At 38.0% G+C, this 26,908-nt stretch overlaps 2 protein-coding genes across 2 annotated transcripts; both read right to left on the bottom strand.

Annotated features, from left to right (window-relative positions):
• Nucleotides 1-1,406: 1,406 nt before the first annotated feature.
• On the bottom strand, nucleotides 1,407-19,257 carry LOC109099336 (thyroid receptor-interacting protein 11-like). Its single transcript, XM_042769206.1, has 22 exons — nucleotides 18,714-19,257; nucleotides 15,819-15,895; nucleotides 15,431-15,541; nucleotides 15,001-15,309; nucleotides 14,842-14,904; nucleotides 14,588-14,753; nucleotides 14,102-14,440; nucleotides 13,955-13,995; nucleotides 13,635-13,733; nucleotides 13,192-13,398; nucleotides 10,371-13,088; nucleotides 9,861-10,142; nucleotides 9,281-9,421; nucleotides 8,941-9,134; nucleotides 8,615-8,778; nucleotides 8,318-8,421; nucleotides 8,122-8,221; nucleotides 5,757-5,838; nucleotides 5,530-5,644; nucleotides 3,482-3,604; nucleotides 3,255-3,393; nucleotides 1,407-2,708 (listed from the first exon to the last, which is right to left on the bottom strand). Exons 1-22 carry the CDS (start codon nucleotides 18,850-18,852, stop codon nucleotides 2,488-2,490), a joined length of 5,934 nt encoding a protein of 1,977 aa, XP_042625140.1. The 5' UTR covers nucleotides 18,853-19,257; the 3' UTR covers nucleotides 1,407-2,487.
• Nucleotides 19,258-20,093: 836 nt separating this feature from the next.
• Nucleotides 20,094-26,599, bottom strand: LOC109099338 (golgin subfamily A member 5-like). Its single transcript, XM_042769209.1, has 13 exons — nucleotides 26,403-26,599; nucleotides 25,118-25,771; nucleotides 24,139-24,348; nucleotides 23,490-23,709; nucleotides 23,245-23,368; nucleotides 22,928-23,131; nucleotides 22,676-22,843; nucleotides 21,883-22,011; nucleotides 21,663-21,761; nucleotides 21,322-21,544; nucleotides 20,879-20,984; nucleotides 20,725-20,788; nucleotides 20,094-20,605 (listed from the first exon to the last, which is right to left on the bottom strand). The coding sequence occupies exons 2-13, from the start codon at nucleotides 25,758-25,760 to the stop codon at nucleotides 20,525-20,527; spliced, it is 2,271 nt and encodes a 756-aa protein (XP_042625143.1). The 5' UTR covers nucleotides 25,761-25,771; nucleotides 26,403-26,599; the 3' UTR covers nucleotides 20,094-20,524.
• Nucleotides 26,600-26,908: the final 309 nt, after the last annotated feature.

A 26,908-nucleotide genomic window follows, 5' to 3' on the forward strand; every position in this document is an offset into this window, starting at 1 on the left:
GTCCAGGTTCACGGTGATCAAAGTTTGCCAGATTAACACACCCTCTAGGCAAAAGCCTGTTTGGATTAAGATCTGGAGATATAAAAAAGGTTTAGACTTGATCTGACGCTGATAAAACAGACAGCAGAGTTATGATGTTCAAATGTACATAATCTAACAGATGGAAAAATGGCTTTGAGGAATGTGGGAGGCTGAAGCAGGTGTTCCCTGGTGAGGGCAGGGTTATTTTATCTGGCTTTGTGAGTGCTGTGTGAGGAGAGTCCGCATTAAAATCTGACACCTGCTTACATTCACTATATCCAACACCCTCAAAGTGTTTCCACCATTTAGTGCAATGAACGCTTTAAAGCACCACAAATACTTGCTAGGATTCAAATGTGCCACTACAGCATAATAACTGAAATGTTTGTCTGTATATGAAGAATTAACAGTTATGCTGCCTGTGCTGAATTTAATGCATTGCAACATAATACACCTTGATAATAATGTCATGTCATTACTTGCACTATCGTTCTAAAGTTTGGGGTCTGTACAAAGTCTCTTATGCTCACAGAGGATGCACTTATTTGATCCAAAATACAGTAAAATAGTAATATTGTGAAATGGTATTTACAATTCACAATACAATTCCTACTTTAATATATTTTAAAATGCACTTAAAATACACTTTATTCCTGTGCACTTCTTTCTTATATATATATATATGTGTGTGTGTGTGTGTGTGTGTGTGTGTGTTTCTAATATGTTATAACAATGGATAAGTCTTTACTGTCACTTTTCATCGATTTAATCATCCTTGCTGAATAAAAGTATCAATTACTTTTGAAGCTAGTGTTTGTAAATCCTTAACTGGACGTCAAAATATTAATATCTATTTAAAATGGATAAATGTTCCAAGAATCTATGCACAAGAATATAGAAGGCTGTTTTAGACATGGTTACGCTACAACTGGAATTCCAGACAGGGTTTGCCCTAGAGACATATATTGGGAAAGAAGGACATTCCCTTTTGTGGTTAATCTGGTCTGATAATGCTCTAGACCACTGCCTCCATAAGCACTTTTATATTACTTCCTTGCAGATTACATAGTCTGCAGGGGGGGGGAAGATAACACAGATGCAAAAGATCAACAAATGCACAACACAGATGCAAAATAGCAACAGATGTTTCCTTATACAAGTCTTGTATAATATATGGAAAAGAACTGTACAATATTAAGGATTAGATTTACTTATTAATTTCCAAACAGCAGGAGTTCCTTTTGCATAGTTATCGTGAAGAGATGTATTTCTAAATAAAAACAATAACTGTTAGAATAGAACTGTAACAACTTCATATTAAAACAGCACTTAAGCAGCTTAAATAAATGAATAAATCAATTAACATAAAAGGGAAAATGCAAATATACATAGGACAGAATAGTTTATTCAGTAGAAAAGAGAAATACTGTTGTTGACTATCACTTTCATGAGTGGTCTTTCAAACTTCAAAAAGAATGATCAACTTTAAATAAACATCAGAGTAAAATATATACCCTAAAATGTATAAACGTACCCTAAATCTATTTAATCAAGTGCACCCAACTTTTATGAAAGGTATAACCAAAGAGAATTACTAAGGCTATTTTCTCTCTCTCAAAAAACAAAAACAAACCAATTCTTCATTTTAGACCTCAAGGAAATGCCATTTTTAAATATTTGGTTGGAGCCCATTGAATTAGTTGTCCTCTGTTATAATAATGTTTAAAAGATGCAGATCATTTTTAGACTGAATTTGCACTTTAAACCTTTCATTTTCCTATATGTGTGCATGTTTTCCAAACTGTATATACATAATGTTTCTTTCCACCTTAGAAAGGTCTGAATATTGCAGATACATTTTTAGCTTATGCCCGCTGCATAAACAGTGAAAAATATGAATGATGTACAAATAGATAACATAAGTGCACACTTGTACTGCATGGGAGCATGAGCTGCAGTCTAAATCCAAGATCAAATGTCACTTCTTGATTAACGGGTATTGATAGCACTCATAAAGGGAGGATTTTGACAGACTATCTGTAGCGTTTTTGCAGAAGTGTAAAAGGCTTAATAAATCCATTTGTGCAGTTGATGCCAGACAGCATCAGACAGTCTCTTAACATACTAAAAAAAACATTAAACACCTCTCGGTCTAAAAATGACAAGCTGAATGTTTGCACAACATTAAATAAATGTTGGGAGAAGGTCACAAGAATATTTGATAATGTAATCTTTTCCAGTTTGCAAACAGAATTCGATTCTGTCAAACTTAGGCCTCAGTTTAGTCAAATTTAACAAGCACAGGCAGCCCTTAGATGCTTTATCTTTTTTTTTTATTCCAATGGCAATCAGTTGTTTTAGTAAATATTTGAATCCATGACATGGCCCAGTTTTCTGTTTCAATCTGCTGGAACGTAGTGTCCTGATAAACTAAAGTGCTTTGAGTGGCAGTACAGGTGGCTGATATCACTGCTTGAGCAAATCTTTCAGCACAGCCCCACTGCTCGCTTCAGCCGACACTGGTAGAGGTGTAAAGGTAGGCAGGGCATCTGAGATGGGCTTCATAAGCAGGTGGCCCCCAGAACCTGCAGTGCTGCCTGCACTGGGATTGAGGAGGGGTACGGCTGCAGACCGGGGTGCCAGGAAGGGGTTTGAATCCCCGGTGCGCTTACCTGGGCCTAAAACACCTGAAAGAACACAAGCAATGTTAGAAGTGATCACAGACATACAGGCCTGTTCAGACCAAGAATGATAACTATGATGATAGCTATATTATTAGTGTCTAGTGTAATTTTATATATATATATAAAAAATAAATAATAACATTATATATATATATATATATATATATATATATATATATATATATATATATATATATATATATATATATATAAAAAATAAATAATAACATATAACAATATTTAACTAAATTTGGATCCTTTTATTTTTGTAAACTATTTATTTTGAGATGCACTAAATATTAGATTAAATTGCATTATATATAAGCTTATAAAAACTATCTACTTTTTTTATTTTTTATAAACAAAAAACTCTAAAGCTGTAATTTTCAAGATCAACTTAAAAATAGTGTCAATTATCACGCATATATTTAAAAACCCAATGTGAGCCTATACTGAAACATAAAAAAACAAAAACAAATTTGAGCTAATAACAATAAACATAGCAATAACAATATATTGTGCATCACTAGTTTTAATGCGACATTATACCTGATGCAGGTGTGTTTGCTGTACTCCGGCCAGGTGGGGGCGCACTCAGAGGCTTGATGTCATAAACAGGCAATTTAGGGGCAGGAAGAGCAGGAGTAGACTCCACCTCCAGGAACTTCACAAACATCTCAGAGAAGGACTTTAAAACAGAGACCAGTGTAAGAGCAAGATGCATGTGTATAATAATGTGTGTGTGTGTGTGTGCATGCATTCATATGTGCACCCACCGAATTGAGGTTCTGTGTATGTGTAGGCCTTTGGGGAGTGTTGGGTACACTCTGAACAGCTCTGCCTCCCAGCCAACTCGAGACCCATCCGGTCATCCCACTCTTTCCCTCTTCCTGTAACAACTGCGGACAAAGAAAACGGTAAAAGTGAGTGATACAACTGGCAAATCAGAATGCTTTTTTATAAAATTAATAATATAACTAAGATATATAAAACCACTGAATCAGACTTTTTTTTTTTTAACCAAAAAAGCAGACTGGGATAATTCTTTAAAGTTGTAAACAAAGAGATCTCGAGTGGAAAACTTAATGTGTAGAATAAAAAAATGTGGGAAAGGTGTGGAGAGGAGTGAAGAAAGAAAATATGGGTTGAAATGGAAAGTGGATTGTGTGACCCAGAAACACACATACTCATATTTACTTTCCTTCTCTCCCTCTTTCTTCTCTGAAGGCTGTTGAGTAATATTGCTCACAACTTGCTGAATAGCTGGAGTCTCTCCTGCCAGACCCCAGCCTACTTCTATGAGATTGTGGGTAAGGAAATGCTTTTGGTGTAAGATTGGCATGGGCCCGTCATTTAATTCAGTCTTTGTCTGTCTCGCAGTCTCTCTCTTTCCTCCTGTGAGTCTCCAACTCCTGATTTCTGTCTATCTATCTTATCATAATGTTTGCTTGCTTTATCAGTCTCATATTTTTATGATAACATTTTAATATATGAACAGCATACTCAGTATATTAATGAAAAGCAAAAAAAAAAAAAAGTGGGAAAAAAGTATTAACTGCCATTTAAGTGATGCCTCAGTACCTTAATTCAGATCAAATATTTATGCTGGGGGTACTCAATTCTATAACAAGGTTATGTAAGTTACTATTTATATTCTTAATGCACTTTTCTTGTCCTATTGTGAATGATTCATTATGCATGCTAATAACAACTAGCTCTTCCTCGGAAATAAATTTCCCTTTCTGCTAAAGTTACTTAGGCTGCACAGGATATTAAATAATGTTAACCAATAGCCAAATACATATACAAACAGCTAATTAGGGTTTGAGCAAACTTGCATTCTCATTCTGGTATGCAACACCTAGGTTTCACAATCCAATTAATTCCCATTTTTCCCTCAATGAATATCCAGATTCACTTAGAAATACAACACGTTATGGAAGTAAAATGGGTTGTGAATGACTGCAGTGCAATTTGTTGAAAAAGGAAAAACCCATACTGATTTTGACCCTTTGAGGACAATAGCTAAAAACTATGGCTTTTCCAAGAAAAAAAAAATAATCCACATCCTGCTTTATTATCAGAACCAATCTGTTCCTTTTATTAAGAAAATCAGCCCACCATGATCAAAACGGAAAAACAGCAATTCGAACAGAAAACAAATCAGCTCTATTAGCAGTCAGCCAAATGAATGCGATCATATGTGTGCCCCGTTTTCTGGGAGTGATGACATGCCTTTTAGTGCAAGCTGTCCTAACAAGAGCAGAAGTCTCTATACCCAGATTACCAGCAAGGACCGAATGCAACTTGAAGTCATCCTTCAAAAGAACTCAAAACAAGGACCTTTTTCAACAAGACCATCATGGGCAGCTTGAGGTTTGTGCCAAATTAAACACATAGGTAAGATGAGTGGAAAAATCTTTTTAACATCTGAGAAAAATCTTCACGCTGACATCAAACAAGAGATAATTGGAAAAAAATGTAGTAAGAGGCTGGGCGGAAAACCGAACATCAGGATTCAGGAGGTCAACTATTAAATCAACACGGTAACAGTCACGTTTCAAGAGTGAGACAAGGACTGGAGCAGAGCCACATTTGAGAGTGATGAAAAGTAGGAGGAATTTTTACATAACAGGCGAGACAGAATGGTGAGGCTTCTCTTTCTCTTTGGGAAATTGGACATGACCATATTTGATGAATGTCAATATGCAGGCACGAGCACATTTGCATTTGTGAAGAGGAATATTTTCATTTAAAAAAAGTGAATTCAAAAGGGAGGATAAAGAGAAATCTAGAGTACAAGAAGCAGAGAGCGCTGACCCACCTCGGTCACCTCATCTCGGTCCAACCCAAGCACATTACCCATAAGCCTCAGCACCTCAGAACGCTTGTTTCGGGGGGTATGAAAATAGCCCAGGTAAAGATTCTTCATCAGAACCCTGTCAGAAGTTAATCTTGTTAGGTGATATTTCACAGGAACACCCTTTTGAAAATATTTGGATCTACATATATATGAAATATGTTTCCATTGCAGATGTGTTTTGGACTCACTTGTCCACTTTGCCTTCGGTGCTGTTCAGGAGGTTCATCAGTTTTCTCTGAGCCTCTTCCAACATCTCCTGTCTCAAATCCACTGCAAAACACACACACAGGTACAAGTTTGAGTATTTTGTGGTATTCATTTATTCACTGCCGTCACAGTTAGGGTTATGAGTTATGGGCTAATTCATAAAACCAACACATTAATAAAAAATAATTTACTTTGCTTATGTCTGGTTTCTGTCAGATATGGCTGTGTGTCTTAGGTTCCAAGAAGTTATTTTTTTCCTACACACACAATTTCTGGCAATGAAACTGAATAATATCAAATAAATTCAGCCTTGGTGAGAACTATCAACCACAAACTTTTTTTTATACATTTACGCCTAATATTATGCTGAAGTTCCTTATAAAGTCATAAGCCACTGGCAAGTTTAGTTTCTAGACAAAGCCAATTTTACTTGCTCTTGCTGAGTGTTCATTTTGGATGCATCTCACAAACACAGCTTTCAGCAGGAGGTGGTATATGACTTTGTTATGCATTAATGCAAACAGTAGAGAACAAGTGTTTGCACTGAACTAATAAGTATGTGTGTCTGCACCTTAACATAAACAGTAATAACAGTGGCATGGGGTTCAGTGTGTCTGGGAATGTCTCGTTGAGTAGAAACAAAGAAGTCTGAAAATACCCCTTGCTGATCCAGACCATTTGGCTCCTCAGAACCCTTTTCCTCTGAGACTTTACCTTCTGAGACCACACAAACTGAGTAATAAGAAAGGGTGCGAGAGTTCCTGTCTGTGCTAAACACCCTGGAATGTCTGTCGGCTACACTTGTGCTTCGCTGAGCAAAAATTAACCATTCTAGATCATTCTGTCTATGGTCTCCTCAGTCGTGGTTCCTGGTGTTCCTGGTCCTGTTGACATTCACAAGTCTCTTCAGAAAAATGGTTCACAGTGCTATAAATCTGAGAAAATCTCAAACAATGTGTCAACTGATCTTGAGAGCTAGTCATTTCACAAAACATTTTTGTGGTGTATTTTGTCTCAACGTGTTATATGATTGTGTCATTGAAAGTATATTATATTATAAGTGCTGTGCAACACAGGTTCTTAAGGGTAATTAAATGATCAAAGTCACTAAATAAAATGCTTTTTGACTTTTAAATAATAATTCATTTTTTTTTAACCAATAACCAAGAAATGAACTCAGTCACAATACAAATTATGCGCAATGTGAATTCAACTGAAACAAATAAATTACTGAAATCTGAATTGAACTAAATTGAGAGGGATACAGTTTTGAAAGGGAATCAGGAAATAAATGCTTATAACCAGCCTTAGTTTTAGTCAGCAGTTGATTAGTCCTTAATGAAGATTTAATTTGAATTGTGCTTCTGTTCTCTTCCTTGATCCTAGTTCAGTGGTTCTCAACCAGGGGGCTGGGGCCTCAGCAGACTTCCAATGGAACAAAATTAATTAAAATACTTACAAAAAAAAAAAAAATTAAAAAAAAAAGATGTAAACAAAAAGTTCGCCTTAACGATCATCTAGAATTATCTATTAGCAGAATCAGTATCTTGAATCTTATAGACTCACAAAATAAATTGTGTTTCATCAATTTATATATATATTATAGGGACACTCCACCCCAAAATGAAAATTTTGTCATTAATCATTTACCCCCATGTCGTTCCAAACCCATAAAAGCTTTGTTCGTCTTCGGAACACAATTTATGATACTTGGGATGAAAACAGAGAGGCTTGTGACTGTCCCATAGACTGCCAAGTAAATAACAGCAGTTGTTTCTCTGAGCTGTAAGCAGGCAACATACGCTCCTCTGTGTCAGCCGCGCCACAAGGATATGTTTTCTACGTGTATTTTCGCTTTGATTTGAAAGAAAACAGCACATCCTGTGTCGCGGTTGAACCACTGATGGCAGATGGACTATTCTGACGATGCTTTTCATTTTTTTTTCTCTACCTTGACAGTGTAATTTACTTGGCAGTCTATGGGACAGTCACCAGCCTCCCTGTTTTCATTCAAAATCTTAAATTGTGTTCCGAAGATGAACAAAGCTTTTACGGGTTTGGAACGACATGGGGGAAAATATTCATTTTGGGGTGGAGTATCCCTTTTACACTCCAAGTTTCTGTTAATAAACTTTGAAAACATCCAACGTTGTAATAATTCCAGCAGAAATACCAGAGGAATTAGCTAATGGGGGGGGGGGGGATTTTGAATCTTGTGTTGGACAATGAGCGCCTCCAAGACAAAAAGGTTGAGAATCACTGTCCTTGTTAAACAATGAGGTTTTCTAGTAAAGTTCTTATGCTCTGATTTCAACAAAGTCATTAACTGGAGACATTTGGCCTTACCTTGTTTCTTCAGATCTTCTATCTGTTCCTCTTTGAGGTCCAGCTGGTCAGTGAGGCGGGAGGCAGATTCTAGAGCTGCGTTTGCTTCATCCAGGTTTATCTAAGATTGCAAACACAGACGTCGCACATTAACATAAATCCTTGTGTCAAACAGTGCAGAAAGGACAGAGGTCTGTATATGTCTGTTTGAACTGACTTGCAGAGCAGCCGCCTGATCCTGGAGATTTTCTGCTTTATTTCTCCACTCTTCTTTTTCTCTCTTGTGTTTTTCCAGTTCTGCTGAGTACATGGCCTTTTCTTCTATAAAGAGAGATACAGATGTCAACAGTGTTCAAGACTGAAGACTTATTGCAGATTCCTCTCTTAATCCAAACATTTAAAAAAACAATCTACATTTGTAATTACTTTAATGATCGTCATTCCATAAAAGAAAGATGATTCTCTTCATAAATTACAATAAAACTTGAATAGCAAAAATAATGTGCATGCTTGCCTTGTTGAAACTGTTCTAGCACCATCTGCAGGTTAGAGAGTGACACTGCATACTGGTTGACCTGATCCTGCGAAGCACGGAGCTGAATAAGAGCTTCATCTCGCTGTCTGACAGCACCATTCAGCTGCTCCTGAAGAGACTCGACCTGCAGGCTAGCCTGCTGACTACACACACACACACAGTTGGAGACATTAGTGAGGCTAAATCAATATAATGAGTAAACAAATAACAGTATAAAAAGAGACTAGTGAGGGCAGGAGAAACACGTTGAATGCAGACTCTGGTTTGAACCAAGCAATCACACCAACAGACTAAAACAGACCCACCTTGCGCTCTCCACAGCATTGGAGGAAGATGCTAACCGCTCCTCCAGGAGTGCCACTCTGCGTCTCAGCTCTCCCTCTCTGTCCTCAGCTGCCAAAGCCTCACGTGTGTACGAATCCTCAATCTCTAACAGGTGATTGCGCAAACGCTCCACCTCCTGCTTCAGACGCTGCTCTTTATCGCGTGTGTGTTGCAGCTACATAGAGGAAGAACATGAAAGTACAGTAATTCTCCCCCATAAAAATATATTTTTGATGGATGCAACTGGATATTAAATTGATACGTTATCTTTTAGTAAGGCAATAAAGCAAATTAATAATGTGTAATATTGGCCTTTGCTACCTCACTCTGAAGAGCGGTTGTCTCCATTTGTTTTTGTTTGAGAGCCATCATCACTTGATCTCTTTCTTGCTGAAACAACACTGCCTTCTCCTGCATGGACTTAACTTCATTCAACAATTGGTTCAGCTCACCAGATTTACCCTGCAGTACAGACAATGACAGAACAGATCAATTTCACAACATATAGAACCAGAAAAGTCCAGAATAAATTAAATGCCTTCATTGGCATTAACATTATAAAAGTGCATTGTTTCCACTGCAGTTATTGAGGAGGGTGGGTGAACAGGAGATTTAAAAATTTATAATAATAATCAAATAAAATTCAAAAGTTACTACTGTTGAAAATTGTAGGATGAGCAGGATTTTTATGTTTTTGAAAGAAGTCTCCTATGCTCGTCAAGGCTACATTTATTTGATCAAAAAACAGTAAAAACAGTAATAGTGAAACGAATACAATTGAAAAACTTTTGTTTTAATACATTTTAAAATGTTCTTCCTTTGATGGCAAAGAAGAATTCTTTGATTAAAATGTTTTTTTTTTTTTTTTTTTTTATGTTTAAAGACACACAAACAGACAAACCTGCTCTTTATCTTTTAGCATCTTCTCAATGGCAGCAGCCTTCTCATTCACAGCACTGAACTGAAACTCTCGTTCCCGAAGCAGCAGTGACACCTGCATGTTGGTCTCCTGAAGGGCACGGAACTCTGTCTCTTTCTCACGAGCTTTTGCTGCTATCGCTTCATTCTCCTCTTTTAGCTTCTTCACATCGAGTTCCAGGATCAGCGCACGCTCCTTCAGGTTTGTCACAGCCTGCTTCAAGACCTCACTGTCGTTTTCGCGATTACGTAAATTTTCACTCACCTAGATTGCACAGAAAAAATGCCACATAAGTTTAGGATTAACAAAATCATTCAGAGATTTATTTAAGTGTATGTAAAAACTTTTGCATTTGCAAACTTTGGATTGTAAACAAAATCTGCAAAACTGACATTTTACTCTGCAATCTACCATCAACAGAACCTATGGCATTGCACTTCTTACAGCTTTCCCTACCTACCAGCCATTCAACACATCAGAATTTTACGTCACCTGACTGAGTTGGTCTCCCTTGGTCTTAATGAGCAGATCTTTCTCTCTGAGGGAGCGCTGTAGCGATTCTTGCTTCTCTCGGGCCTGCTTGAGCTCCTCTGCATGGCTTCTCTGATCACTTTCTGACAGAGATGCAGAATTTGACAAGCGATGATTGTTTTCTTGGAGAATTCTTATCATGCTCTCCTTCTCTGCTAAAATTCTCTGCATTGACTGCAACTCCTGATGTAGGCTCTCATCTTGACCAGGTGGTGCTGCCCCCTTCAGGTTTGGAGGGGCAAAAGCATGGGTAGCAGAAGCTTCTGGAGAGTGCTTGACACTGCCAAGCTTCCCAAGCAGGACGTCTTTGGTACTGCTCAGTTGGCTGATGGTCTGCTGCACCTGTGCCAGCTCTTGACTCAAAAATCCCAGTCTTTTCTCTTTCTGCTCATAGCTATGAATAAGTCTGGTGTAATCCACCGAGAGCTGTGAGCTGCAGTCGCTATCTGCAGAAACCTGCCCCTGCAGCTTGAGCAGCTCCTCTTGGAGCTGAGCAGATTCATGCTGCATGTTCCTCACAGTCGTGATCACCTGCTGCTTCCACTCCTCCATCTTCTTCACTTGCTGTTTGAGACTGTCACGTTCTTGTAGGAGCTCCTCAAACTGGTTACTGCTAACACCCCCTGAGCCACCACTAACGGAATCGCCAGCACCAGATGCCTGGAGGACAGTGACCAGGGTCTGACATTTCTGAGTCAAAGCGTCAATCTCAATATCCTTCTCACGAATGATGCGCGAAAGGTTCTGAATGGTCTCTCGAAACATCTCTTGACTGCCTGAAGGGTCGCTCATAGTGGAGAGCCGCTGGTTTTCTTGCTGGAGCTTCAACAAGGCGGCTTCCTTGGATGCAACAATGTCCATAATGCGATGGTAGTCTGAACGCAGCTGGCTGTTTTCTCTGGTTTTCTCGTTGAGCACGGCCAACACCTGTTCACGTTCCACTGCATATGCCTGCAACTGCTGCTGCAGGAAAACCACATCTTGACCGTGTCCACCAGCCACACGAGCATGGAGCGCCTGGATTTCTAGATCTTTTTGAAGCACCATCTGCGAGAGCTTTCCCAGTTCATTCTGAGAGACCACAAGTTGATCGAGCTGTTTGGTTAGAGACAGGTTCTTCTCATTTAGCTGGTTAATCTCAGTCTCTTTCTCACTGATTCCTTTCACAAGTTTCTCAATCTCAACCTTAGAAAGGTCATGTTTCTCATTACCGTTTTCACCATTCAGTGACTGGGTCTTGTCTTCCTGTAGGATTTCTACGGACTGTATATGACTCTGTCCTTGTGTGCTCAGGCCTTCCACTTCTGACTGAAGCTGGACAATCTCCTCATCTTTAGCACTGATGAGTCTTTCATAACTGAGTGAGCTTTGTTCATGTCTTGTCCGTGCTTGCTCTAGTTCACTCTGTAGCACCTGAAGAGAATGCTGTGTGACCTGCTGCTCCTCTGAAACCTTCCGCAAAGATTGGACCTCTTTTTCGAGCTGATCTCTGGAAGCTTTGAGCTGGGCCACCTCAGTCTCAAGCTCTGTGATGATGTCTAGTGTCCGTGGCTCTGACAATAACTGTGGTCTACTTTGCTGGTCCCTAAGACGGTCAATCTCTTCTTTTAGATGGCTGTTTTTTTCCTTCATGACTCCAAGCTGTTTGTCCTTCTCCTCCACTGACCTTCTCAGAGAGTCACATTCCTGAGTTGCTCCCAAGAACTTGCGCTCTAATTCCTGTTGTGTTTCTGCAGCTTGAGCTCTTAGGGTTTCGGCAAATGCGTCCTTTTCCTGCAGAAGCTCGGTGAGTTGATTTTGGCCTGCCACAGTGATGTCCAGCATCTCACTGGTGTCTTTGTGGTCAGAGACCATTTGCTCCATCTCACGCCTGAGCTCTGCAATTGAGAGATCTTTTTCCTGATTCAGCTTCACCATTCGCTCGTGTTCTGTCTGCAGTGCAGAAGCATCCATAGAGCGTGCTCTGGTCAGTTCGTCAATGGTTTGTTGATACTGTTTGGCCTGATCTGATAGTCGTTTCTCAGTCCTACTTAGCTCAGATTCTAACTGGCTCTTCTCTAATTTCAAGGCTTCAATGCGGGTATCTTTCTCCAGGGACATCCTGCTTAGAGAGGCTTGACCATCTTGGATCTGCCTTTCCAAACTGTCAATCTTCCCCAAAGCCTGAGTGCACTCTTCTTTTAACTTCCTGTTTTCAATTTTTAATTCAAAGTCCTCTGTAATGGCCCTCTCGTAGGAGGCCTTTACTTCTGCTAACTCTGTTCTCAAGTCCCGGATCTCTTCATCCCTTGCCTCAAGTACCTTCCTGTGTTCCTCCGACTCATTCCCTTGCTCCCCAGAATGAGTTAACTTCTCACAAAGGGCAGTAAGTTCGGATTCTCTCTCCTGAAGCGCCCTCTTGAGTTCAGAGGACTCCTGCCGCAGCTCTTTGCCCAGATCCTGTGACTTGCACAACTTTTCTCTCAACTCCTTTACCGTGGTTTCCAGTTGCTGCTTTGCCATGTGCAGTTCATTCAAGGAGAAGGCACTTTGACTTAGCTTCTCCCCCTGAGCTTCCAGTTCCAATTGAAGAGTCCGTCTCTGGTCAAGAGAAGAGTTGAGATCTGACTGAAGATGGGCTTTTTCTGCATCAGCCTGAGTTTTCTGCAAGGACAGCTGTTCCTTCACTGCAATAAGATGCTGGAGAAAGAAAATCGAACAAGTATGTAGTATATTAATTCAAATTAGAAACACATTCAACAGAATTGTTTTTTAAGATTCTATATAATAAAAAAAAGAGTACCTGTGTGGCTTCCTGGTTCTGCCTGTCCAGTTCTTCCAGTTCAGCACTGAGTGTCTCTATATCAAGATGTGCTTGCTTTAGTGCTCGCTCCCGTTGTTGTAGCTGGCTCTTTAAGTCTGAAACTTCCTGTGATAGTTCCACAGCACTTTCTGACTCGAAACCCTTGTGTCTCTCCTCGGCCAGAGTCAGTCTCTCAACTAATGCAAGCTGATAAAGAAAAATAAATTAAAAAAAATTAAGAAAAAGTGTATGAAATTAATGTCAGTTAAGCAAAAATGACCATTTTCATGATAACATGCAAGTGTCCTTTCAAAAAGCTATTGAAGAACTGATCACCATATCTTCTTCAAAGATTTTTAGATTTGACAGATACTGAACTTCTGTCCAAAAACAAGAAACAACAGCTATTATTGTGTACCATAACTCTGTCAACATATACAAACCTTTTCTCTCTCCACCTCTTCCTTCTCTTCCCTGAGGGTATCAATGATGGTGTTGAGCTCCAGGATGTCAGCATGTTCTACTTCTTCTGTAGGACTGCTCTGAAATTAAATAAAAAAGAAAAAGTGTAAAAAGTATTGACACTCAAGCCACACTTACATTATTTGCAGAGGCAACAAGAATGTCTCCAAATACTTTATCTTAATTGTGAACATTTATATCATTTGTTTTATATCTGAATCCTCAGCATGGCTAAAACATCTAAATATTATAGGGCTACAAACTTCTAAACTGTGCAGAGGAAGGTTTTTAGCAAATTTACCTCACTGAGAGTCCTCAATCTAGCCATCTCTTTCTCTGCACCTAAAAATAATATACAAAAATATAACATAAATATGAGAGAGCAGTTTATGGATTTTCCCATCCAAGAACATATTTGATCATACACAATTTCTTGTGTTCTCTATACCTGCCAGAGCTTTTTTCAGGGTTTGTATCTCATCGTCATGCTGGGCTTTCAGCACAGACTTCCCCTCCTGTTCCTGTACTCGAGCCTGGAGTTCGTTTACAGACTTCTGAAGGCGACTGTAATTCTGCAACAATTCTGTATTTTCTGCTGTAGCCTCCTCCTTTTCCCTTTCTAGCTTGGTCTTCTGATGCTCTGCCTCCTCCAAGCTGGCCAATAGATCTCTGTGCTGCTTGCGATGAAGCTCAGCCTCCTCCTGTAAAGACTGTATGGTCGAATGCAATTCTTGAAGTTTGGCAGAGTCCTGTACTGTGCTTGATTTTTGGGCAACATTTCCACCTTCTGAAGAAGAGGGAGATAAACACAGCATTGTACAACCGTTCATTTTAAAGTTCCCTCCCAATTACAAATCAAAGACTTCATCTGCATTTAAAAAGTACTAAAATTAAAAACTAAAACATTTTAATATCCATCAATATTCCTCCTCACCACTTTGAAGCTGCTCCTCAAGCTCCTCAATCCTCTCCTCATACTCTGCCAGCTCCTCTCTGTGCCGTTTTGAGATTTCAGCCATTTTCAGCCTCTGGGCATCCTGCAATGCTGCCAGTTCATGCTGGTGCTCATCCACCTCCCGTGCCATTTCCTCTCTCAGCTCCTGATTGGGTCAGAATGTCATTTAGGTTAAAAACAGAACCTGATTCCAAGCGCTGACCTACTCTGGTGCAGTTCATAAGGTTTTTCACCTTGATCATTCTGTGCATTTTCACAACTTCACCGTTACCATCAACTCCTGGTAGCTTGGATGCCTGTTAAATAAAAAAATCGAATTAGTCTAATTTTAGGTCAACGCTCTCTCATGATACAATTGTAAAACTGTGTCCGACGTATAATTTAAAAGTGACCTGTGCAACTCTCCTCCAGTGGGCTACATCAGCTTCTAGACGATGCACCTCACTGGAAAGACGGTTAATTTCCTGCTGTGACCACAGGACATCACTGAGGTCCACCTCATCGCCATGGATGCCTTGATGGACAGCTGAAGACCGGTGCAGAAAGGAAGACGAAGTAGTAGTATTGGCAGCAGTGGTAACAGGAAGTACAGCAGCAGAATCGGTGGAGGATGAGCTGGCTGCAGCCTGAACGGAATGTTGGAGTTTCTGAACCTCTTCCTGCAGACCACTCTGACGGGCCTTGAGGTGACTGATCTCCACCTTTACAACAATAAACAGACACACAATATGATGATTCTAAATTTCAGAAATTCTCCCACTATAATTAGGTATATTGTAATTCTTCTCCCAAATAGTAGTGGAGTTAGTTTTGAACCCAAACCTCTTTCTGTTGCAGGAGGGTTCTGTATTCCACTGACTGCTGTTTGACCTGAATCTCTGCCGCCTCTAGCTTCTCCTCCAACTCAGAGTTTATTCTCCGCAAGCGCTCATACTAAACCACACAAAGGCAAATAAACAAACAAACAAACAAACAAACAAAAAAAATTAATTACAGATGTTAATGCACTGACAAAATGTTTTGAAACAACTCATCCTGTAACTGAATTATGGTTCATTTTGGGCATTTTTTAAAACAATGTGCGCAAATAAAAAGAAGAAAAGTCTTACATTTTATATCACAAAAAAACATTAGCCCTCATGAAAAAAACTAAGAAATATTGGCAAGTCTTCAGCATCAGACTAGGACTTTTTTGTGCTCAATTAATCACCTCGGATTTTTGAGCTGCATATAAAGTCTCCAGTTCCTGCAATCTAGGGCTGGACACTTGCAGCTCAGAGGCACCATCTGTAAGAAAGAAAAACACACTGACGTTTAATGAAGTCATAGTTCCTGAAATAGCTGAGCCTACATCTGTGCATGCAGCTTTATTATACAGCAATTGTCTCAAGTGTGAATCATAGAGTGACAGGTCCTTTCCATTTATCTAAATAAAAAAATAAAAAACATGAAAATGATGGGAACCTCTGTTCTTCTGTAAACTGTCCAACATTACCAAGTCACTGGAAGAGATGATACACTGACTAACCACAAGACCTCACAGAATGAGAAGGCTAAAGGGTGAACACAAGTGTACAGAGAGTAAAAATAGACTACTACATTTGCATTCTACACAGGAATCATTCAAAGTCATGGATACTTTAAGTCAATTGTTGGGTGACTGTCCCTTTAAATACCAACATTCCAGGAGGATCAAGTTCAGATATTTTATTCCAGCAGCTGCACAGCCCCAGCAGAATATTACATATCTATAACCGACAAGTACACTTAAATGAATATAGACTCTGGAGTAAATAACAAAAGCTATTTAAAAAAAGCACAATATAAATAGTGAAAAAAAAAAAAAACAATAATAGGTAACAGCATGTTTTTGCCTACAAGCTCTAAACAGTAAGGTTCTATTTCACAGTTCAGGTTCACATGACAAACAAGAGGCATTCACACACATAGCATACTCTGTCTCAGCCCCACTTGCAAATCACAAAGCCATTTGACTTTCAACCGTGATCATTTTGATTAGCTCAGCATGGAAAAAGCTTTCCTGGAACATTTCAGTCCTTAGCGCTGCCCTCTGTCAGAAAGTTGTCAATGGGAAGAAGGTTTACCTTCCAACATGACAATGACCCAAAACACACAGCAAAACTGACCACACAGTGGCTGAAGGAGAAAAAAGCGAATGTCCTTGCATGGCCTAGTCAGAGCCCAGACTTAAACACCACTGCAAATCTGTGGAATGACTTCAAGACTGCAGTCCACAAACGGTCACCATCAAAGAGTGGGCAAATATTGCAAAGTCTAGATGTGCAAAGTAAGTAGCGACATATCCCAACAGACTATACCCACTGTAGGTGGTCTCTGTTGTTGAGGAAGAGGACAAACCCTACCAGGTGTCACACCTGCCTCTTCTAATCAGCCAGCCTAAAAAATTGCTAATATACACTGGTAACAATTTACAATAAGTTTCTATATGTTAAAAGTATTTAATGCAATACATGGCATGAAATAACAATGAACAATACTTACAGCATTTATTAATGTACTTTGTTGTTGTTGTTTCTAAAGACAACAAAAGCAGGTAGTAGGGCTGCACAATTAATCGAATTTCTAATCGCGATTACAATTATGGATGCCACAATTACGTAATCGTTCAAATCGGCAATTAATCGTTCAAAGTTCACTTATGTTATTCTGCACGCTTAAGATATGTTTTTTCTTTCTACATGTTATCTTAAGGGTCTTTCCATTGTTTTAGTTTTAGTATAACATTATAATACCATTCATATTTTTACAACTTTTTTTTATATTTTAAAGAAAGCAATCCGATGTATATTTGACATTTGAGGCTTATTACTATAGAAATGCACTAAAGGTTTTTCAGTTAGTGTTTTCAGCTTGTTTGTTTTCATATAAAAATATGGCATGCAGTTGCATCAAACAATGGTATAAACATCATTCAATGTAAAATGTGATAATCGTAATTAATAATTGTAAAATAAAAAACCAAACTAAAAAACAAAAACTATGAGATACATCCATAAAAAACTCATATAACAGGTAGGTTTTAAGAAGTCTGAAACTGCTTTGAAATACGCAGGTCGATGCATCGTGAGACATGACATATTGACTCAAGGTCTGTCTGCTTTGCTGGAAGCTGCTGTTCAAAGTTCTCAGTGTGCTGTGTGTGTCTGTCCACTCCTCCAATGGTCAAAAAGGGCATATTTACTTTTAACACTAGCAAGATTTTTCTTGGTAAACAACTCTAATTCTGTGTTTGAATAAGACAGAATACAACAAGGAACAAGGCAGAGATACACACCAAAGTAATTCAATATTAAGTCCTCATTGACAAAAGAAAGCAACAGAACTAAGAAACATCCAGCCCTTTCTGGATTAAGATCAAGTGCCTAAACTCCAGCCGAAGCTACATCTCTAATAGAGATTCAGCGGCTGTATGTAACAAACCCCTTACTCTGTCTTACTATAATTACTTTAGCCCATTATATAAGTGCACCGTAGCATCGTATGCCATTTGTAGAGAATGCCATTGGAAATCCTAAAGGGACTGTTCACCCAAAAATGTAAGCCATTTACTCACCCTAACCTCTTGTTCCAAACTCGTATGATTTTCTTCTCAGAAGTAGATACAGAATGACATGCTCTGTCATGAGGCCGCAGGTCCCTAACATTTCTTTTTTAAGCAAGTCATTTAGGTTTGGAAAGTTTAATAATTTTCATTTTTGAATGCACTTTCCCTCTAATTACTTTGACGAGATGCCAATGTAAACAAAATCGCATCTTAAAAAAACTGCCAAAGTAGTCATAGTCACAAGTAGCACATTTCACAGTGAGTTTAACTTAGATATTTAGGCTAAATATCAAGCACATCTGGACTGTCTGTATTCATAAACTGTCACATTCATTAGTCTAGCCTACAGCAGTGCTCACTAAAAATAAATGATAAATAAACAAAACTAAATCAAAAACTTTCAGTTGTTGTAAAAGGCAATTATATAACAAAACAGCAGACCCTACTGTACAAACACGGTAAAAGTGATAAATGTCTGTATGGGAAGTGATATGATCTTGATGACTGTTGACAACTCACCTCCCACTTCCTCGGCGCTTTCCAGTAGAATATCTTTGGTAAAATTAGAGATCTGGCCGGTAAAAGAAGACAAGCTTCCCCCGACCTGACCCAAACTCTGTCCCAGGCCAGAGCCTAACCCTCCCAGCCAGGACGACATGATGAGACGAGCCGGATCTAACCCTTAATCACCGACACGGGCCTTTCAGATACACAGACAACGATCCGTGCGAACGAGGGCTTCATGTACTCAAGCGAAGTATAACTAGCGTTGTTTACATTGGTTTGTTTTAACAGACGTAATAATAATTACTCAGCGGCGGATCCGGATTCCAGATGGTTCAAAACTTCATGACATAAACAGAGACAAAACGCCTGGTTATACGTGTTAAATCCACAGGAATCACGAAGACCTGGTCGCCGGGTTATATCCACATATGGACGAGCAGGTTTTTGATATGGGTTGGATTCGGGTCGCTGTGTTTTTCACGCGGATGAAGTGCCAGCTCGATCGCGGCCATGGGGACGTGGACAGCACAGATGGATTATGGGACGGTGGAGGACCAACATAATCCAGCGCACAATTCCCACACCTTAACAGCGACGCCACTGGACTGAATGAGTCCTGCAATCATGTGATTTCTTTTCATATCTCTGAGGCCGTAATTTGAGAGAATTTATTCTTTTTATTTAATTACATTTTATACTTATATAACATATGCTTATATTTAGAAGTTTGGGGCCAATAAGATTTTTTGAAAGAAAGAAATATTTTTAATTAAGCAAGGAGGCATTTATTTGATCAAAAGTGACAGTAAGGAATTTTAAAATTACAAATTATTTCTTTAAAAAAAAGTGTCACATTCCACTAAAATTTTAAGCAGTACAACTGTTTTCAACACTCATAATAACAAATGTTTCTCTAGCACCAAATCAGTGTATTATAATGATTTCTGAAGACTGGGGTAATGGCTGCTGTAAATACAGCTTTGCCATCACAGGAATAAATTACATTTAAAAAAATGTAATGTAAATGTTAAATTCAGTCATGTTAAATTGTAATAATATTCTACAATATTACTGTATATATATATATATATATATATATATATATATATATTACACACACACACATATATCAGCCTTGGTGAGCATAAGAGACTTTCAAAAACATTTAAAAATCTTACCAAAGCCAAAACTTCTGTGCAGTATATAATTATGTATGTATGTATAATTTATTATATATTAAAATATGTGTTATTTAAAAAATAATAAATAAATAAAAAATATAAAACAACTTCTACACATTCCTAACAATCACCCCTCATCCTCGTTCTCAAACCTCGGTACTTCTAGAGATAAGAAAGTCACAAAAACAGTCACAAAAACACACAATTAAGATTGTGTCTGTGTTAATATTTATTAAGATAAATCTGCTTTACAGTGTGAGGAATTCAATCTGTTATTTCCTGTAACAAAAATAGTCATGATTACATTTGCGTGAAACAGAGATGAATAAAAGAGATTCTTAATTGAATAAAACCACAACTTTAAATTACACCTTAAATATTTAACTTTATACTGCTTTTTACACTCATGGCAAATTTTACTGATTCAATCATGTATGGGCCAGGAAATGAAATGAGGTGGATTAAGGGGAAATGTGAGAGAAGCAGAATAACAGAAAGAGAGAGAGAACCGCCCAACAGCATATCTGTGCAAATTGAAGATGAATGCATACTGAGCCACTTAACAGCAGCTTGAAATTTCCCTAAGCTTAACCTTTATTAACCCTAACAGGTTATTATATGTTATTACAGGCAGAAAGTCCTTTATCTCCCATCAGGATGATTGTGATGCATCTCTGGTGTGTATGTCAAAAGGACAATCATCACCCAAAGGTGTAGTAGTGCCTGGATAGAGAAACAGAGATTATGACGCATGAATAAAAACAAACTAATCCAGCCTTTTCTTAAAACTTTTAATTCTTCATTTTAACGTTCAAATATTACTTAATGTACTGTGTACTCACCATGTAAATAATAACAAAAACCCTGGCCATGGGGTAACGTCTTAGAAAGATTCCTAGACGTATACTGGAGAAAAACATAAAAAAACCACACACAGTTTAATACAACTGGGACACTGTAAAATACATTTAGCACACACACCAGGGACTCAACTACCTGAAGCGGTCGATGGTGCTGGCTGCTTCACGAACCTTCCCATACACTCCTGTACCCGGTCCGTCTGCATCATTAAACAGGATTGGTGTGTTCCTCTGCCTAGCACCTATACACACAAAAACAGACACACACAATCATGTTGGGCTTCAAAGTATATAAAAAAAGTTTAATTATTCCACACACAAAAAGCTTGAGTTGAGTGGTTTGATTCAGTGTTCATTTACCCTATAATATTTTTTATTAATATGAAAAATTTAGTTTTTATTACTTATTTGAATTGGCTTTTATTTTGATGTTTTCGGTTTTCATTATCATTTGACACAGTTTTACTAATTTTGCTGTTTTATCATTTTAGTTTTAATTGCAGTTCAGTTAATGATTATAACCCTGGTTTGATGAAAAAAAAAGTCCTTCTGGAATTTCCCATCATGCAGTGCACTGACCTGCTCCCTCCATGGCAGCCATGTTGATGTGTGAGCTGCTGTTCTGACCACCCTGCAGGCTCTTTAGCTGCTGTTCCAGCCTCTCCAGCTGAAAGACCAGGGAGTTCTTCTCTGTGCCCAGGGCCTCTAACATGGTCTGCTTCTGAATCAGTGTCTCTGTCAGCTGGTGCAAACGGCCCTCCAGCTCCGCCTGACCGCTGTTGCTCAGAGCCTTATTGGTCAGCTAGCAGAAGAATTGTAAAATTCACCATAAACATTCTGAAAACTTGGAGCAGGTGCACAGATGTTTCTTTTAAAAACATTTTATTATATAACCTTAATTGCTATTCCTACATGGGTACCTGGTTTCTAAGCTTTTGGATCTCATCTTCTCTGTCTTTGACGCGACCCTGAAGGGTGGTTTTAATGCGATGATGCTCTTCCTCAATGTACTGCAGTTCCTGCATTAAAATGAATCAACATTCACTCATTATTTAGAATATTCTTCTTTTTAAAATAAAACAATGCAACAACCCTCTAAAAACCCTGGATGTGCCATCTCAGGTTCACTCAATTATGTACCTGTTTGGATCTCTCCAGTTCTGCCTCTATTTCCTGTTTGGCTCTGATTTGCTGGGCATGTTGTTCCTGTACTTCTGCTAACTGTTCTCTCCAGTTTTCTGTCTCTGTGAGCGCCTGGGTTTCTAGATCCTAGATGAAACATGAAGAAAATCAAATAAGCAGAGTGTGTTTGTATCTGTGTTACAGCTGGCTAATATATATATATCAAATATTCATGTATTTCCAATGATTTTGCTGTAAATATTGATTTGATTAATATTTTAATTAAGAAAAATAAAACACATAATTGATGTCTTTCATAATAAAAATTTTTAGCATAATGTGAGTAAATAATGCTATTTGTTTCTTGTATTATTATAGTGGTGCATATAATTGAAAATGACTAGACCTGATGTTTAGTTGTGTTTATTTACTATAAAATAATCAATGCATGTTTTCTAGTTTACCATCTAGAATTTTAATAACATATCAAACATTTATTAAATATTTCCAATGATTTTGCTGGAAATTAAAATTAAGCAACGTTGTAAATATTTTTTATTTTAAAACTATTTATTCTTTTTTTTTTAAGTAAAAAAATAAAATAAAATATGTTTAAAAAAATAAAGGAAAATAATTAAATCAAGTTTTGAGCTTTTTTTATTTAGTGCTGTAGAATTACCAGTTTTACCACTTATGGTAAAAAACACTAAACTTTAAAATATGAATACACATACACACTATATATATACCATATCATCCAGCCTTTAACTCTACATTGAGATTGTATATTATTGGAATTTTGCGTGTGTACCTGTATCTCTGTTCGTAAGCTCTGTATTTGGGCTTGTAGCTTTTGAATCTCTTCTCTTTGCAGCTCTTTCTCATGACGGAGCTCTTCGAGTTCAACCCCAGCCCCAGCCCCCTCCAGCACCTCCAGACCTGAGCCCTCCTTCAGACTGCTGATCAGCTTCTCCTTAGACTGGAGGAACAACGACCATGATCCTTCATATACTTATCAAACAGAGATAAAAAGTGGCATGAAAACAGAGAGAGAGAATGAGACCTGTAAGATACGTGAGGCTTTGTTTTTGTAGTCCTGCAGCTCCTGTTTGGTGTACTCTGCTGTGGATCGGGCGCTCTTGACCTGTTGAAGTAGTTCCTCAGCTCTCTGTTTCTCTTCTGTCACCCGACGCTCTGCGTTTGTTAATGACTCCGCCAACTGTTGACGCTCGCTCTCCACCTTTGCCAGTCGTGCTGCAAACTCACTCTGTGAGAAAATAACATGGAATTAAGATCCACCAGATCCATTTTTTTATCTCTAGACAGAGTTTACAACATAAATCCAGGTTCTGTTTGTTTCAATGACACCTGTTAACTCGCCTGTATCTGTCTGTAGCTCTCCTGTTCTCTCTTCACTGCTGCTTCTGCGTCTCTTATTCTGTCGTGTAGTGTCTGTAAAGTCTGAGACTGAAGACTGCTTCCCTCAGTGTGATCCTGAAGAATCCTAAAATATAAAAAACAGCAAAAGAGGTTGATTCATTCAGATAAGAGAAAATATAGATCAACTCATCTCAAACTAAACAAGAAGTATTCTTCTGCTTCTGTGAATTGTCAAAGAAACTCACCTGATCCTTTCATTCTGAGCTTCCTCCAGGGCTGAGTTTCGGGCCTTCAGTAACTGATCTGCCTCGTCCAGTCGTACTTTAAGGACCGCCAGCTGACCATCTTTTGCAGACAGGGCTTCTGTGAGGTCATCAACCTGTGCCCTCAGCTCTCGAACTGTGCGATCAACACGAGACTGGTCCGAGTTCCACTTTTCAGCACGAGCCCTGGCAAGGTTTACCTCTATTAAAGTAGAGGAAATTATCATTTAATGGCTTCCTAAGCTTTTGTCCTAAAACCATTGAAAAATATTTTTGTTAATTGAAATAAAAATCTGAAATAAAATAAATATTTATTAAAAAAGAAATTACTAAATACGAAAAAAAAAAAAAAAGATTTATTCTTTTGGCAACTAACCGAAATAAATTGTTTAGGTTTAAGTACTAAAGTTAAACCTAAAATAAAAAATAAATACATTTAAACAGAAATATTTTAAACATTTTTTTTTAATTAATAAAAAAAAATAAAAAAAAAAAACATAAAAAAAAAATTCAAATGAAAACTGGAAACTAAATCTAAAGACAAAAAAAAAAAATATTTAAATTATGGATGGAAATTATACTAAAAACAGATTTATAGCATACAGTTCAGCAAACAGGCTCACTGGCTCACCTTCCTGCATGTTTTTGGCTCTCTGGATTAGAGAGGCCATTTCCTGGTTGAGAGAAGAGACTTCATTGCGTAAAAGCTGGTTCTCGAGACAAAGGTTTGAGATCACTTGCTCTTGGCCCTGCTGCTGAAGCTCTTGAGGTGAGATCTCCAGTTCTGGCTGGACCTCTGTGGGGACATCCAGCCCTGGATTCAAATTCTCCTGAAAATCAGCTGGACAGAACATATAAAATATGAAAGTTCAAAGAGGATGAAGTACATGTTATCAAAACAGGAGTAAAGGTGTTTAAACACTAATTATTTAATAGCACTGTTAAATACAAACTTTAACAGATCTTAAAATGAATATTCATTTTTGATACCGTACATTATAACTGCGATGCCTTAATTCATTTATAGCATTTAAGTATTTGATTTTTGTTTTTACTTTAAACATATATTTGACAAAACAGTACAAATTGTATGCATGCCGTTGTAGTATAATTGATATACTATTATAGATTTTGATTATATTTTGAATTAGACAGTTTTTATTATTTGTTTTCAATTTGCTTCTATTTTTTATTTTATTTTATATTTTAATTAGTAATTTAGTTTTAGTTTTTTTTTTGTTATTTTGGTACTTTACATCAAGCTAAATAGAAAATGCTTTTATAGTATACATTTTATTTAGACAAAATAATAATATGTTTAATAAGATTTAAGTTTACTGACATTTCATCTTCACAGGCTATTTCATGGCAAATACAGACTCAATGAACAAACACAAACATTTAATAAAATAAAAGAGACCAAGCAATTTTGTATACACAACAACTCTATAAAAAACTTTAATTGTACTTGCAAGACAAATTAATATACATATTTATCAGTTTTTGGGAGTAACAGCAAATGTTATTAACCTGCGATGACAAAAATATTACAATTTCTTGCTCTCAGATCAATTCAATTAACCAAGTGATGTATGATGTAGGTTTTGTACCTTGGCTTTGGTCTCGAGTGGAGCCATCCTCGGTTTTAATGCTGTGTGAACTGTTCGAGAGAGAGCCGAGGCTGGAATTTCTGGACAGGCCCTGAGAGGAGGGTGGGGTTGCAGTAACAGAGGGGCCCATCTGCAGGTCGCCGGGCACAGAAATAGGGGGCATTTGGGTCTGAGCTGACCCGCCTGTTGGACCCAAAACTTTAGACACCGTTTCTCTTCTGACTTCCTTTCTTTCGCTCTGTGGTGGGTCCGAACTATTCAAGAAGTCAAAGAGCAAATCATCGTTTACTTCTGGCTTTTTGGGTCGCACAAAGTTTGATGATACCTTGCTGCTAGAACCCAAAGGCATGGTGCTGGAGACATTAGCTGTACCGGCCAAAACCGTGGCATTGGATTTCTTTATGTTCCCAGCAGCTGTGGAGATGAAAGCCGAAGATCCATGGGATGAGGAGGAGATGGAGTCCCTGTGCTGTTGAGTGGAGCTGTAAGCTGCAGAGCTGTACTGGATCGAATCTGTGGTGTCAGGGCTGTCGTAGGAGAGGGAGGACTTCTGAGTGTTTTTTGTCAAAGCGCTGGCTGCACCCTGGTCCACTTTATTGAGGAAGTTCTCTGCCTTCCCAGCAAGATCAACAAACCAAGACATCCTGAGATCCTCTGGAAATGAAAACATGCGTGCAAGAGATGTTAAAGTGATGACATGCCTGCTAGCCTGTCATGCTATTTAACTGATGTCACATTTTTGTGCATGTAAGTTATAGTTTTTCATTTTTATTAGAAAAACAGATCATATTTGAACCTGAGAGACCAACAGTGAAGAGTCAGATCAGTAATGTTTGACTTCTTCAATGCAAACATTAGCTGAAAACAAAACCCATCCCTTAAAGTATACTTCACATCCAGTATTTTAACCTCCTCTCATTTAAATCAATGCTTAGTCTCTAGCAAGAAAACACTTGTCTGTCAAATTTAAATTATTACAAAATCTGTCAATTTATTATTAGCATATTCAAGCAGTAATTATTCATCTGTAATTTTTGACATTTCCTTTAGTTCTTTCCATTCACTCATTTACTTAACAATGTGTTTACATTTTGCGTCCAAATCCACTTAACACGGTGTATTTACACAAAACTGTCAGCTGTCACTTTCCGTCTAGTTTTCGATTAAATTACACTTGTTCATTTGCAGTGTAAATCCTGTAAACATAACAGTACATGCTAAGCATTACATGGTCAGTTTAACGTCTTCTGCACCAGTAACTGCAGTTAAGGTCAGATTTTTCTACCTGAAGGGGCTCCGATCTCTCAGAAAGCGGTAAGTAAATGTTGCAGGGGCATGTTTTGGAGAATATCTGGGGAAATTGTGTTTACGGGTCTCTTGATCGCTTATCGTTGAATGTTTTTATCCTGTTACTCATTCGGATCCAGACCGACGTGGACAAGGAACTACACAGAGGACCCACAACAGTCCGCCCTGCACAGCGCCTGACTAGAAAAGGTTGAATGACGTTGCTGTGCCTGATTGTAATATCATAAAATAATATAATATAATGCCTCTATTCTTTCTTACCATTCAGCAATTTTTGAAGAAGGGTCTGTCTGCAGACTGTGCTCTTGGGGAATTTTTCATTGCCCCATTAAATGTATGGTGATATACAAAACATTAAACTCACAGTTTGGAACTATGGAAATTGAATATATGGTGAATTTTTAGTATATAATTTAACTACTTCTAATATATATATATATATATATATATATATATATATATATATATATATATATATATATA

Source organism: Cyprinus carpio, chromosome A13, assembly GCF_018340385.1.
Source record: "Cyprinus carpio isolate SPL01 chromosome A13, ASM1834038v1, whole genome shotgun sequence".
NCBI lineage: Eukaryota > Metazoa > Chordata > Actinopteri > Cypriniformes > Cyprinidae > Cyprinus > Cyprinus carpio.

Excerpts from the sequence above, each read along its gene's own strand:
- LOC109099336 (XM_042769206.1), bottom strand. The coding sequence starts at position 18,852 with ATGTCGTCCTGGCTGGGAGGGTTAGGCTCTGGCCTGGGACAGAGTTTG. Across the intron at positions 13,734-13,954 it reads GATTGAGGACTCTCAGTGAG|AGCAGTCCTACAGAAGAAGT; the intron begins GTAAATTTGCTA and ends ATTTAATTTCAG. Across the intron at positions 8,779-8,940 it reads AATGCTGTGGAGAGCGCAAG|TCAGCAGGCTAGCCTGCAGG; the intron begins GTGGGTCTGTTT and ends GTGTGTGTGTAG.
- LOC109099338 (XM_042769209.1), bottom strand. The coding sequence starts at position 25,760 with ATGTCTTGGTTTGTTGATCTTGCTGGGAAGGCAGAGAACTTCCTCAAT. Across the intron at positions 23,710-24,138 it reads AGCCAAAAACATGCAGGAAG|AGGTAAACCTTGCCAGGGCT; the intron begins GTGAGCCAGTGA and ends CTACTTTAATAG. Across the intron at positions 23,132-23,244 it reads AGAGCTACAGACAGATACAG|AGTGAGTTTGCAGCACGACT; the intron begins GCGAGTTAACAG and ends ATTTTCTCACAG.